The sequence below is a fragment of the Crocuta crocuta genome, unplaced genomic scaffold, assembly GCF_008692635.1.
Source record: "Crocuta crocuta isolate KB4526 unplaced genomic scaffold, BGI_CrCroc_1.0 scaffold143, whole genome shotgun sequence".
Lineage (NCBI taxonomy): Eukaryota > Metazoa > Chordata > Mammalia > Carnivora > Hyaenidae > Crocuta > Crocuta crocuta.
In genome coordinates, this window is record NW_027529175.1 from 2,267,437 (window position 1) to 2,281,042 (window position 13,606).

Genomic DNA, 13,606 nt, shown 5'->3' on the forward strand with positions numbered 1-13,606 from the left:
CCTTGTGTGTCTAGCCTTTAGGAATTCTTCACTCTACACTTAAATTTTTTTAATTTTAATTTTTATTTATTGTTTAATTTACATCCAAGTTAGTTAGCCTATGGTGCAACAATGATTTCAGGAGTAGATTCCTTAATGCCCCTCACCCATTTAGGCCAGTCTCCCCTCCCACAACCCCTCCAGCAACCCTCTGTTCTCTAAGAGTCTTACGGTTTGTCCCCCTCCCTGTTTTTATATTCTCTTTGCTTCCCTTCCCTTATCTTCATCTGCTTTGTATCTTAAATTCCTCATATGAGTTAAGTCACATATTTGTCTTTCTCTAATTTTGCTCAGCATAATACTCTCCAGTTCCATCCATGTAGTTGCAAATGGCAAGATTTCATTCTNTTAGTTAGCCTATGGTGCAACAATGATTTCAGGAGTAGATTCCTTAATGCCCCTCACCCATTTAGGCCAGTCTCCCCTCCCACAACCCCTCCAGCAACCCTCTGTTCTCTAAGAGTCTTACGGTTTGTCCCCCTCCCTGTTTTTATATTCTCTTTGCTTCCCTTCCCTTATCTTCATCTGCTTTGTATCTTAAATTCCTCATATGAGTTAAGTCACATATTTGTCTTTCTCTAATTTTGCTCAGCATAATACTCTCCAGTTCCATCCATGTAGTTGCAAATGGCAAGATTTCATTCTTTTTGATTACTGAGTAATACTCCATTGTATCTATATACCACATCTTCTTTATCCATTCATCTGTTGATGGACATTTGGGCTCTTTCCATACTTTGACTATTGTTAAACATTTTTTTAATGTTTATCTTTGAGAGAGAGAGAGAGACAGAGTGTGAGCAGGGGAGGGGCAGAGAGAGAGGAAGACAGAACTCGAAGCAGGGTCCAGGCTCTGAACTGTCCGCACAGAGCCTGATGCAGGGCTAGAATTCACAAACCATGAGATCATGAGCTGAACCGAAGTCGGGTTGGACGCTCAACTGACTGAGCCACCTAGGTGCCCCGTCATTCTACACATTCGAAGGATGTATGTTAGAGCACTGCTACAGTGCTAGGGTATCACACAGTTCCTGCTCGCTAATGAGGGTAATGATCAGAAAACGACCTCAGATGTTAGTGCAGGAGAAGCTAAAAATAGAATATCACAGTGCTGGGGGAAAAGGAAATGAGGTAGTATGTAAAGGCCCTACAGAAGTGGTACTTGAATTAAGATTGGCATGAGAAGAAAGCCACCAGTGCAGTAAAGGAACATCAGATACAACCAATGAGAAGAAAGTGCTTTTGGAATGTTCAAGAAACCACATGTGAAACACTGAGCGAAGAAGACAGAACATGGTGGAGATGCAGACATAAGACAGGCAGTTGGGGCCATTAGGAGCAGGGAGAAGAGCCAGTTTTTTCAAAGGGTCATAAATGGACACCCTGCCCTCTGAATGCTTAAAATGTGGCTGTGGCACCTGAGCTAACACTCCAGGATCAAGTGGGCATTAGGGGTGAAGGTCCCAGGAGCCCCTGCCCCACCTCCCTTCCTGGAGCTCTCGTGGATAAGGCCCAGTTTCCAACTAAGTGGAGGTTGAACTTCTTGATCTTCCTCCATCCAACTTATTTTGGTCTTTTAAAGTATGATTATAAATGTACACATGGGGTGCCTGGGTGGCTCAGTTGGTTAAGCGGCTGACTTTGGCTCAGGTCAAGATCTCAAGGTTTGGGAGTTTAAGCCCCGTGTCAGGCTGTGCTGACAGCTCAGAACCTGGGGCCTGCTTCAGATTCTGTCTCCCTCTCTCTCTGCCCCTCCCCAGCTCATGCTCAGTCTCTCAAAAGTAAATAAACATTAAAAAATTAAAATGTACACATAGGACAAAAGATAGTAAGCACCCCAAACTCCCCACCCACCAATAGAAAGCTGCTTGGGTTGGGATGGGGGTACCTAGACACTGGAGTGAGCTGCAAGAAAGGACTAGCCCAGTAGGCACACACCTTAGCAGGACAGGGTGGCTTCTAGATTTCCTACACATGCTTCTTACTGGAATGCACACACCAACCCAAGCTCACCAAGGACACTAAATATAACCTGCACTCATTTGACCGTTATGGTGTTCAGTTTTCTACACTTAAAAAAATTTTTTTAATGTTTTATTTCTGAGAGAGAGAGACAGACAGTGTGAGCAGGGGAGGGTCAGAGAGGGAGAAGCAGGTACCAAAGCAGGCTCCAGGCTCTGAGCGGGCAGCACAGAGCCTGGCGCAGGGTCCAAACCCACGAACTGTGAGATCATGACCTGAACCAAAGCTGGACGCTTAACCGACTGAGCCACCCAGGCACCCCTCAGCTTTCTACACTCTGGAAGAAAACTTTTCTTGCTGAGATTCAAGGATCTCACAGTGCAGTGCGTTCCCTTAAGTAACAAGTAGAAGTGGCTTCCGTCATCCCATCCCCTCACAACCCCCAAGTCTCTAGCATGTGGCAAAGGCTACTAGGAGCCTTAATTCTGCAAGTTCTCAACTCGGGGTGACGCTGCCACCAGGAATAGCTGGCAGTGTCTTGGGGGCAGGAGAAGACCGCTGCTGACATCTAGTGGGTAAAGGCCAGAGAGGCTGCTAAACACTGCAGCACACAGGCCAGCCCACTCCTGGACCATTAGTACACTGTTAAGTAACCTGGAGTTAAACTTAAATTAAAAAATAAAAACATCATCCAGCCCAAAACGTCCCTAGTGCTGAGGCGGGGAAACCCTTTGTAGGGTGAGAGCGACATCTCAACGATCACGTTAGTACAAGACATTTTGAGCTGCTGGAAATCACCCAAGGTAATGGCTTTTTCACAGCCTCTTGGTGGAAAGTTTGAGAAGCTATCACTGGTCTAAGGATGCTGAACAGTTCTTCATTTCAGGCATTAGCTGGGTACCTATCAAGAACCACACTTTCTTTAAATTGGAATATGAATATATTTCTTTATTAGGATGCTCACAAGAATGGCACACTAGCACTATCCTTCCGATGTGCTAANCCTGGGCAGCTTCTGGAATTCTGCAGCTTTGGTATGCTGCTGCCCTGTGGCCCTCAGGGGCACGGTTAGGTTAGGAGTGGGGGGAGAGGGGGAACATCACGTTACCAAGGCAAACGGCAGGGGCAGATTAGCACATGACACTTGGACATACACGTAACAACCTCACAGGATACATGCTTTCTCCCCAAACGTGACACGATCCCCACAGAGAGCAAACACGTATGGAATGACTGTGTACACCAGGCACAAGGGATACAAAGTGAACAGTGTTTACATCCATCATGTCCTGCATATGACGGGAAGTTAGTGCCTGAAAACTCGAACCAGAGCTCTCTCCTGGCTCTTCCCTGCCTTTGAATGGTGTCACCATTCTGTCTCTGCCTGTTCTTGGCATTAGTTCACTTTTCAAAAGGGAGGATAAGGTGGCAGAGAGGGTAGAATGGGAGATTGGGCTGGGTGGGGGATTAATATATGGATAACGACCTGTAAAATAATACAAAAATGCAAAACCCAGATTTAGTACTATACTATTAACAAGAGGAGGTGGCTGGAGGTACTACATGCTAACACCGACGCTATGATACACACCCCCAGGGGGAGGACTCAGGGAGGAGGGGGCGCAGGCCACCAGTTTAGACTAAGAGCCTTTCAATGGACTGCTGAATGGACTGGATCTGCTGCTTCAGCTGTGAGCCTTCCTTGATGGTGACAGAACAAGCGATGACGGGCCTGGAGACCCCGCAGGCCCGGCCCAGGGCCTGCTTGGAGCGCACAAACACGTAGGGCACGTTCTTATCCTCACACAGCAGCGGAAGGTGTAGGATGATCTCCAGAGGCTCAGCGTCTGCCGCCATCACGATGAACTCAGAGATGCCTCTGTTGAGTGTTTTGGTGGCTGAAGAGAGAAGGACAGGAGGCCAATAAGTGATTGGGGTGGGGGTGGGGGAGGGAAGTTGGGCATGGAAGCCACAAAAAAAGCAATTTCTAATGGAAAGAAACAGGTGCTTTCTGGGCAAAAATCCCCAAGCACAAGCAATTCTCTGTCCTATAGTGTGGCCTTGGGAAGCAATATGGGACTTAATCACCAATTAGCCACCCTCAATGCCTTCCTCAAACCCTACATCAAAGCCATCAGCTCTGTCACAACACATCCTGAAGCAGATCACTTCTCTCCTCCCTTTACCATACTCGCCCCAGTCACTACCACCTCTTGCTGGGTTGACCGCAACAGCTTGCACACAGGCTTTGCAGTACAGCATTTCTCCAACTCTGTGATCAAGAATCGGGGTTTTACCATCCCAGTCTGTCACGAGCAGTATTTCTGGAAAGCTCACACCACATGCAACTTAAGAAGAAAAAATCAGCACCCCGCGTCACTGTTTAAACACTTACTCCTGACTGCTTACCTCTGCGGCCCAGTGCTAGTCCACAGACCACAATGTGTTACCGCTGGAGTAGGGACAAGAGCACAGACTCTGGAGCTGCACTGCCCAAGTTCAAGTCCCGACTCTGATTCTCCTCAGAAAGTAGATGTTAACAACTGATGGGTCTAAAATCATTTTTAGCCTTTTAGCATCTACTACCAAAATGCTGCTCCCAAGTCCTCCCACTCGTCTCAAGAGTATCCAGCCCTCTTTCCAAGCTGGAAATCTTGGAGATTGAGACAGTGCCTCGATCACTCTACCTGAAGCCCCCTCTGGCTGCCTTACCTTCGTTGGCTCCTTTCCGAAGCTGCTTGTAGTTACATGACTGCTGAACAAGGTCCAGTAGTTTCTTGGTGAGGTGGGCATCTGCAAGGGGGTAGGCCTTCGGATTCACATCAGCCTCAGTCTATGGGGCAGGAAGTGGGGGAAGCCATCAAACCCATCAGTCAAATTGAACCAGAAGGTGTTCCAGACAAATCATAAAATACCTTAAATCAACAACAGCTTCGCTGTTCCTCCCTCAGAAAGACACTTGGTAATTGACAATGGCGGCCTCTTCCCAAGTTAGAAAAACTAAAATGTATCAGAATAAAAAAATTTTAGCAATTAGACTCCAATGATGTACACTAAAGCTGATATACTTTTATTTGTCTCTTTTGCTTGGTAATATTATAGCAGATGGATCACAAATAGGCTCTCATGGCTCAACATCCACTAGAGTGACAAGGAGATAATTTTTAAATTTAGGTTTCGACACTCCACCCCAAATTTACTGAAATAAAGATTAAGGCATAATTTATAGAACTGTAGCACAAAGTTCTCTCTCTCCATTCCCCATTCAATATTCAAATCTTCCTCTGCCCTCAGTAAGAATCCATCAAAATATTTTCTCACTTATCTGACCCTACAATACACACAAAATGGTTGGTGGTTGGTACCTCTACCAACAATCTCACCAAGGTCAAAATATGCAACTTAGAACATATGCAACTAAGGCCATACAGAGTACTATATTCAAGATATTCAGATTAATTTTTCCCTGTGGTTATCAACTTGATATACAATTAGAGTTCCTTTGTATTCAGCTTGCTTAAAAAAAATTAAGATTTGACTTTTCAAATACATAAAACATCTACATGGTTCCAAAGTCAAAGCTGTGTTAGTGAACTAAACGCTCTGGAAACTGGTAGACAGTAAAGCATTTACCCTGCCTTTCCCATACAGACTGTACTACTAGGTAACCAAGTAGCAGATGACAAGTTTCTCCTGTATCACTGTTCCACCTACTAAAGGAATGAGTCAATCAAACCAGCCATCTTCCAACCCGTATTAATAAGCTAATCAACCCAGACACAGATAATGGTTCCAGACATTAACAGCTACCAGTATCACAACAACATACCACGTGATCACTGGCCCTCTTGAAGAACAAAAACATCTATGACCAAGCATTTTTGCGTAAAAACAAAAGGAAAGAAAAAAAAAATCAAGCCTTTGATTCTAATGTTATTTAGGAACTACTAAATCCTGAAGTATTAAAATGGCACTGCAGTTGATAAAAACCCGTATTTTATTGATACATACTTCATCACCTATGAATAAAATGCTACGTCATTGACTTTGCTTCAAAATTACCCACGTTGGGAACGAATTGGGTGGAGCCTGCTTATACATTCCTTTTTCCTCACCCCCACCTCTCGAGTTTAATGATTTTCATTGATTTCTCATTTGTTTTCCCCGTGACTCTTTTTACGGATATATGAATCTACACATAAAACTCGGATGCACCCCACGTTACCATCCGCGAGCAACAAGCGGTTCGCCCGCGGCGGCCCGCTCCTATCCCGGTTTTGGAGGCTGGACCGCGGCACGCAGCGCGCGGCACCCCGACTCTCGTTGGTGACCCGTGGGTGACGGCCCGTTGGGAGCACTCACCATTGCGTCCGCCTCGGTGGTCTCCTGCACAGCACCGCAAGGACACAGAAACGACCCACCCGCAGGGAAGCAGGAAGTGACGCAGTGGTGACGTCAGCGGAAGTGACATCGGCAGTGAGCTTGCACCAAACGCCTGGTCCCTACGACTGCAGTGGCCCCAGGGTGATGCGGAATTTAGTGAGGGCTACAGTGCCCTGAAGAAGTGGGAAAAGGTCTGCTCATTATTGGTCTACTCTTCTCCATACATCTAGAATCATCTTTCCAAGGCCCACAAAAACGTGCTGGGATAATCCGATATGTAGGTTTGATATAATCCCAATTTGGGTAAAAGGACCTGTGCAGAATCTGTCCGTCAATTTAAACATATATGCTTAACTGGGTACTTCTCAATAAGGCTTTACAATTTTTACAAAAGGCTTAATCTCTTCTAGATTTACTCCTAGGTATTTCAGGCTAAGAAAATTCACTTTATTTCTTACTATATTAAGACCTTCTGAGGCTCAGTCCGCTAAGCGTCTGTCTGCAGCTCAGGTCATGATCTCAGGGTTTGTAAATTCGAGCCCTACGTCAGGCTCTGTGCTGACAGCTTGGAGCCTGGACCCTACTTTGGATTCTGGGTCTCCCTCTCTCTCTGCTCTTCCACCACTTGTGCGCTCTCTCAAAAATAAACATTAAAAAAAAAAAAAAGAATTTACTCTTAAACATATTGGTGTTGAATTCGATCAGATTTTGTGCTGACTCAGATGAAAAAGACTTTTTCCTTTATTTTTTTTTTTACAGTTTTCTAATATTAAGCCAAGTTTGCATTCCTGAGATAAAACCAACTTAAATAGGTTTTTAAATTTTATATCTGTTAGCTAATGGACATAAGGTTTCTTGGTGGAAGGGATGATAAAAATGTCCTAAAATTCTATAGCAATGGTTGTACAGCTCTGTAAATAGATGAAATACCACTGAAGTATACACTTCACACAGGTGAACTTCTTATAGTACATAAATTATCTCAATAAAGCTATTTTTAAAACTATATATAGGGTTTTTTTCAGTTCAAAAAAATTTTAATGCTTATTTATTTTGAGAGAAAGAAAGAGCTCACAGTGGAGGGGCAGAAAGAGAATCCTAAACTGGCTCTGCACTGCCAGCTCAGGAGATGAGGGGCTCAATCTCGTACTGTTAGATCATGACCCCAGCTGAAATCAAGAGTTGCACACTTAACCAACTGAGTCATCCAGCCAGCCCTCCTGTTAAAAATTTTTAGTTTCTTTTTTTGTTTTAAATTTCTACTTGAATTGGTTTTGATACCCTTTTTTCAGGCATTTGTTCACTTTATCTCAAAGATTATACCTCCTTCATGTTTGTTACTCCTTACACCTGTTTTGCTTATTTTCCTGATTAATCTCACTGGAGGGGACTTTCCAAAGAAAACAGTCTGATTCTGTCCATCCTATAAGTCAGATCTATTTGCTATTTCAGTAATTTCTGCTTTTCTTTGGTGTTTTGTCTTTTTATTCTTTTCCCACCTTTTCATAGTTCCTTTCCCTCCAACGTAAGCATTTTAAGTTCCAGGTAATACTTTAGCTGTGGTGTGTGGTATTCTATTGTTTAGTTATGTTTTCAAATTTCCATTATAATTTTTTTTCACTAGATTCACTATGACTAGTAGATTACGTTTGTTGACGATGTTCAAATCCTCTTTCCATACTGATGTTCTGGAACTGCCATCTATCATTTATATACTTAAATGCTATATAACTGCATATTTGTCCATTTCTTCTTGTAATTATATCATTTTTATTTTATTCATACCTTATTTAAAATTTTTAAATCTTTATTTATTTTTGAGTGAGCAAGCGAGCGCACAAATGGGAGAGGGGCAGAAAGAGAGAAGGAGAGACAGAATCTGAAACAGGCTCCAGGCTCTGAGCTGTCAGCACTAAGCCCCACATGGGGCTCGAACTTACAAACCAGGAGATCATGACCTGAGCTGAAGTCAGGACACTTAACCAACTGAGCCATTCAGGCACAACTTAAAAATATTTTTAAAGTGTTTATTTATTTATTTATTTAAATTTTAATGTTTTAATTTTATTCTTGAAGAGACAACAGAGAGACAGAACATGAATGGGGGAGGGTTAGAGAGAAAGGGGGAACACAGAATCCGAAACAGGCTCCAGGCTCTGAGCTGTCAGCACAGAGCTCGAAGGGGGGGTGGGGGGCTAGAACCCACCAGCTGTGAGATCATTACCTGAGCCGAAGTCAGAGGCTTAACCGACTGAGCCACCCAGGCGTCCCAATGTTTATTTATTTTTGAGAGAGGAGACACCAAATCTGAAGCAAACACCTTGTTTTTTTAGCCATTATCTTCACAGATGCCTTTCACCTTAAAACTTGCTTCTTTATGTTTATATAGGCTACATCACACTTTTAAACTTGTCATACATTTACCATTCTACTTTAATCTGTTTTCACTGAAGCACTTGGTCTCTTTCTATATTAAGTACTGATAACATTAGGTTCAAATCTTCCTTTCTTTGTGCCTTCTATTTGTCCCAACTGATATGTTTCATTTTCTTTTTTTCCTCCCTTTGGGTTTATTATTCTTTCACTCTACTATTCCCTCTTCTGGCCTGGAATTATATATCTCCATTCTTTTGGTGGCTACCTGAGAGATCACAATATATGTCCTTGACTTATCAAAATCTAATGCTCTACAACACCGGCACCCTCATCCAAAACAATAAAGGACCCAACAACACTTTAATCCCAATCACTCCTCAAAAATCTACTTTATTTATTTATTATTTTAAGAGATGGGCACAGCCTCCCCCCCTTTTAAAAAATGTTTTATTTATTTTTGAGAGAGAGACAGAGACAGCGTGAGCAGGGGAGGATCAGAGAGAGAAGGAGTCACAGAATCCGAAGACAGGCTCCAGGCTCTGAGCTGGCTGTCAGCACAAAGCCCGGCGTGGGGCTCGAACCCACAAACCGTGAGATCATGACCTGAGCCAAAGTCGGACACTTAACCAACTGAGCCACCCAGGCGCCCCTCAAAAATCTACTTTAAATTGGAGCTCCAACAACCCCTCTCTGAAATTTAGGATTCTCAATTCTCAACAAAACATTAAATGCATAAAATGGAAGACTTCATTCAGGAGCCTGAAAAACTACAGAGGCTTCACCTTATTGTTTTAATATCAGTCAACAATAAAAAGTTGGCTCAACTTTAAAACAAGCTACCTAGCTCGTAAATAGTAACTGAAATTTGCTTTGTGTGTATTTATTCACCTTTTAATTTTTAAGGATTATTTAAAAGAGTGAATAAATGAAATCATACTGCTAGCTAACTTATCTATTTGGTCTCCCTGTACACCAGAGAGACAAACAAAACCCTGAAGGTTTTGATTTAACAAGAAATAAGGCGTGCTCATCAACACCGTTCCATGTATTAGGATTAGGTGCTTAACATGCGTTCCCATTTAAATCCTCCCAACACTCTCATGAATCTTTATCCCCGTTTTACAGTTGAGAAAAATTTTGTTCTTCATTTCTGATGTTTATTTTTGAGGGAGACAGAGTGCGAGTGGGGAAGGGGCAGAGAGGAAAGGAGACAGACACAGAATCCGAAGCAGGCTCCAGACTGAGCTGTCAGCACAGAGCCCAGCAGAAAATCCAACCCAGAGGTCGAACTCAGGAATGGTGAGCTCATGACCTGAGCTGAAGTCGGATGCCTAACCGACCGAGCCACTCGGGTGCCCCGAGGAAAATTTGTTAAGTTTAACTCGAGGCCATTCTATTCCCAAACTTTGCGTGGAATTTCGTAAAATGAGCACTGGTTTAGAAGCTTCAAGTTCTAGGCTCAGCCACATACTAACTTCAAAATAGAAGGAAGGGGGAGGGAAAGGGGGAAGATGTCCCACGGGATCCACGTTCCGATGGAAGGATTAAACCTCACTATGTTAGTGGCAGTGCTTTGCAAACTCTTCCTTACCAAGTACCAAACAAAACTAGCTACCAAGCTGTTACAGGAGTTGATTAAAGGCTGGAGATCACCAACAGCTTAGAGAAGCCGCACGTGGTGCTACCAGGACCTCTGATTTGAGACTACCGCCTCGCAGAAACCATTCCTGAACCCCAAGCCGGGGTTCTGGATCACTCCACGTTTACCACAGCCGCCAAACGCCAAGTCCCCGGCACGTGCAACTCGCGGTGGGCACTAAGGCGCAGATCCATGGAGATCTAGACCTCCTTCTCCTGAGTATCAACAAACAGGGAAGCGGGGTAGAGGAGGCTGGTTGAATTCTGGGTTCCACACCATCCTCTAGCGATCGATCCCCAGCAAGAGAAAGAAAAAAGACGGAGCCAAGTTTTCTCATCCAACTTTCTACTCACTTCCACGTGGGCTGGTCTCTTAGCTCCCACGCTGGGCCGGGACTCCTCCACTCCCCGGAGGCTTCCAACCACACGCACAGAGCGCTGCAAAATCCCCCCGACCACAGCCTGTTGGGACCCTGAGGCTTTCCGAGTTCTAACCTCGAGCGGGGCTGTTGGGGCCCCGCGGCGGTCCGAGTTCTAACTCGGGGGCGGGGGGGAGGAGGCTGGGACTCCGTGGCCGGCGGAGCTCTAACCCCAGGCGGGGCCACCAAGACAGCCACGTTCTAAGCCCCGACAGCCTAGTGAGTGAACCGAGCCCGGACAGTCTAGAGAGTGAACCCGGAGTGTCGCGCTTCCCAGCCCTTGCACCACGCGCACGCACTCACCATCGCTGCGACTCCGCGGTCTCGCCGCCACTCGGAGAGCGTAGCTGACGTCAGAGCGGGAGCGCGCGCCTCTGCCGGAAAGTCGCGCCGGAGGAGTGAAGATGGCCGCGCGCGGCAGGAAACGGAAGTGACGCCACACTGCAAGCGGGCGGACCTCGTCTTCTGAGGGCGCCCGCCGGGGAACCAAGTGATTACTGGGTGAGGGACAGTAATTTGCTATTTTTGTTATCATTGTACTACCCATTTTTGGCACGAAGAATAAATTAAACATTCATACATACATACACACACAGACACCCAGAACAAAAGTTTTCAATGATGTCATCATTCCATTGACTACGTATCTTTAAGCATATTCTTGTGCTTTCAAAATCATCTTTTTTACCCTATGCTGGTGAAGGAACGGTATGGAGATAATGATGGGTAATCCTAAGTGTTTTCCTTCATACTTAGATATCCTTGTTAAAATTTGGTGGGAAGTGTGGAGTCTACCAGAAATGGAATCCCTTGAGGAGGGCATTCAGGAAGAACAGGTTTGAGAGTGAGAGTTGAGGTTCGGTCAGATTGAATTTGGAGATGTCATAGGACATGCATTTTCTTTTGGCCAGCATACTGCTCTTTTCTCTAGGCTGCTCCAACTCTCCATTATTCAAAGCTAGACTCATGCCTCACCACCTCCAAGAAGTCCTTCCTGATTGTTATGGCCTTCACTCATTTGTCTCCAACATGATGCCAGGCACATCTTGGGACCACTGGGATCAGCCCAAACTAGATCAGTTATAGGCTAGTTCCAGTTAACTATTTGGGAAACCTACTAGAGACTTGGCAGGACCCTTAGGAATCATGCAGAAAATCTCTTCATTTTACAGATATTAAGGTCCAGAGCAGGGAAGCTGCTTGCCCAAAGTCACAGAGTGAGACAGTGGCTGAACCAGAACTGGACCTTGGGATTTTGGCTATTGACCTGGGTTACTTCCACTACATCTGGTTGCTGTGCCTGAAACCAGTCGTGGTATGGGGCGGCATGATGGGTTTGTACTGGCTCCAGGATGGAACATTCATTACATCAAAAATTCCTCCATCAAACTTCACCTCATGCAAATCTTTTTGTTAAGTTTATGTATTTATTTTGAGAGAGTGTGTGTGTATGTGTGTGAGTGGGGGAGGGTCAGAGAGAGAGAGAGAGAGGGAAAGAGAATCCTAAACAGACTCTGAGCAGTCAGTGCAGAGCCTAACATGGGACTCAATCTCAGGAACCATGAAATCATGCCCTTAGCCAAAATCAAGAGTCAGATGCTTAACTGACTGAGCTACCCAGGCGCCCCACCTTATGCATGACTTGTTGAAGAACAAAATTTGTCTCTGAATTAAGAAATACCCACAGATGGTTCCTGTTTAAGAGTAGATCCTGTGACAGGATACCTGGGTTGTTCAGTTGATTAAGCATCTGACTTTTGATTTTGGCTCAGGTCATCATCTCAGGCTGTTGAGATCAAGCCCTGTATCAGCCTGCACGCTGCCTGATTTAAGATGCTCTCACTCCCTCTTCCCCTACCCATTCCCCCACCCTCTAAAAAAAAAAAAAGGTAGAGGGGCGCCCGGGTGGCTCAGTCGGTTCAGTGTCTGACTTCGGCTCAGGTCATAATCTCACGGTTTGTGGGTTCAAGCCCCACATCGGGCTCTGTGCTGACAGCTAGCTCAGAGCCTGGAGCCTGCTTCAGATTCTGTCTCCCTCGCTCTCTGACCCTCCCCTGCTCACGCTGTCTCTCTCTCTCTGTCAGAAATAAATTTAAAAAACACACTAAAAAAAAAAAAAAGGTAGAGGGGCGCCCGGGTGGCTCAGTCGGTTAAGTGTCTGACTTCGGCTCAGGTCATAATCTCACGGTTTGTGGGTTCAAGCCCCACATCGGGCTCTGTGCTGACAGCTAGCTCAGAGCCTGGAGCTTGTTTCAGATTCTGTATCTCCCTTTCTCTCTGACCCTCCCCTGCTCACACTGTCTCTCTCTCTCTCTCTCTCTCTCTCCCTCAGAAATAAATAAAACATTTAAAAAATTTTTTAATTAAAAATTTTTTTTAAAAAGGTAGAACCTGTGGTTTGGCTTCTGCTGTTCACTTCTCAGATCCTGTTTCATGTTTCCATATTAGTTAGACATATAAGCCACCATTGTTGAGGAATTAAACCTTATTATTTCAATTTATAGTCATAGACATGTCTTTATCATTTGCTTTTTTGATGTGCTTTTAAAAAATGTTTATTATTCATTTTTGAGAGAGAAAGAATGGGGGAGGGTGAAGAGAGAGAGGAGAGAGAGAATCCCAAACAGCCTCCCCAGTCTTAGCACAGAGCCCAACGGGGGCTCAATCCCATGAATTGTGAGATCATGACCTGAACCACAATCAAGAGTTGGATGCTCAACCAGCTGAGCCACCCAGGCACCCTAGCTTTTTTTTTTTTTTTTTTTTTTTTTTTTTTTTTTTTTTTTTTT

General features: G+C 44.6%; 1 protein-coding gene across 2 annotated transcripts; it reads right to left on the reverse strand.

Annotated features, from left to right (window-relative positions):
* Positions 1–2,928: 2,928 nt before the first annotated feature.
* On the reverse strand, positions 2,929–11,215 carry SNU13 (small nuclear ribonucleoprotein 13). Of its 2 annotated transcripts, none has more exons than XM_077757957.1 (3): positions 11,121–11,215; positions 4,714–4,834; positions 2,929–3,899 (listed from the first exon to the last, which is right to left on the reverse strand). In XM_077757957.1, the coding sequence occupies exons 1-3, from the start codon at positions 11,121–11,123 to the stop codon at positions 3,637–3,639; spliced, it is 387 nt and encodes a 128-aa protein (XP_077614083.1). In that variant the 5' UTR covers positions 11,124–11,215; the 3' UTR covers positions 2,929–3,636. The 2 variants fall into 2 exon arrangements, with proteins under 2 accessions (XP_077614083.1, XP_077614082.1); XM_077757956.1 differs by lacking the exon at positions 11,121–11,215 and adding an exon at positions 6,364–6,471.
* Between the last annotated feature and the right edge of the window lie 2,391 nt (positions 11,216–13,606).

What these genes read in the sequence shown, in the direction of transcription:
- SNU13 (XM_077757957.1), bottom strand. An exon ending in TCGGAAAGGAGCCAACGAAG is followed by an intron (nt 3,900 to 4,713) that starts GTAAGGCAGCCA and finishes TTCTCTCTTCAG; the next exon opens with CCACCAAAACACTCAACAGA.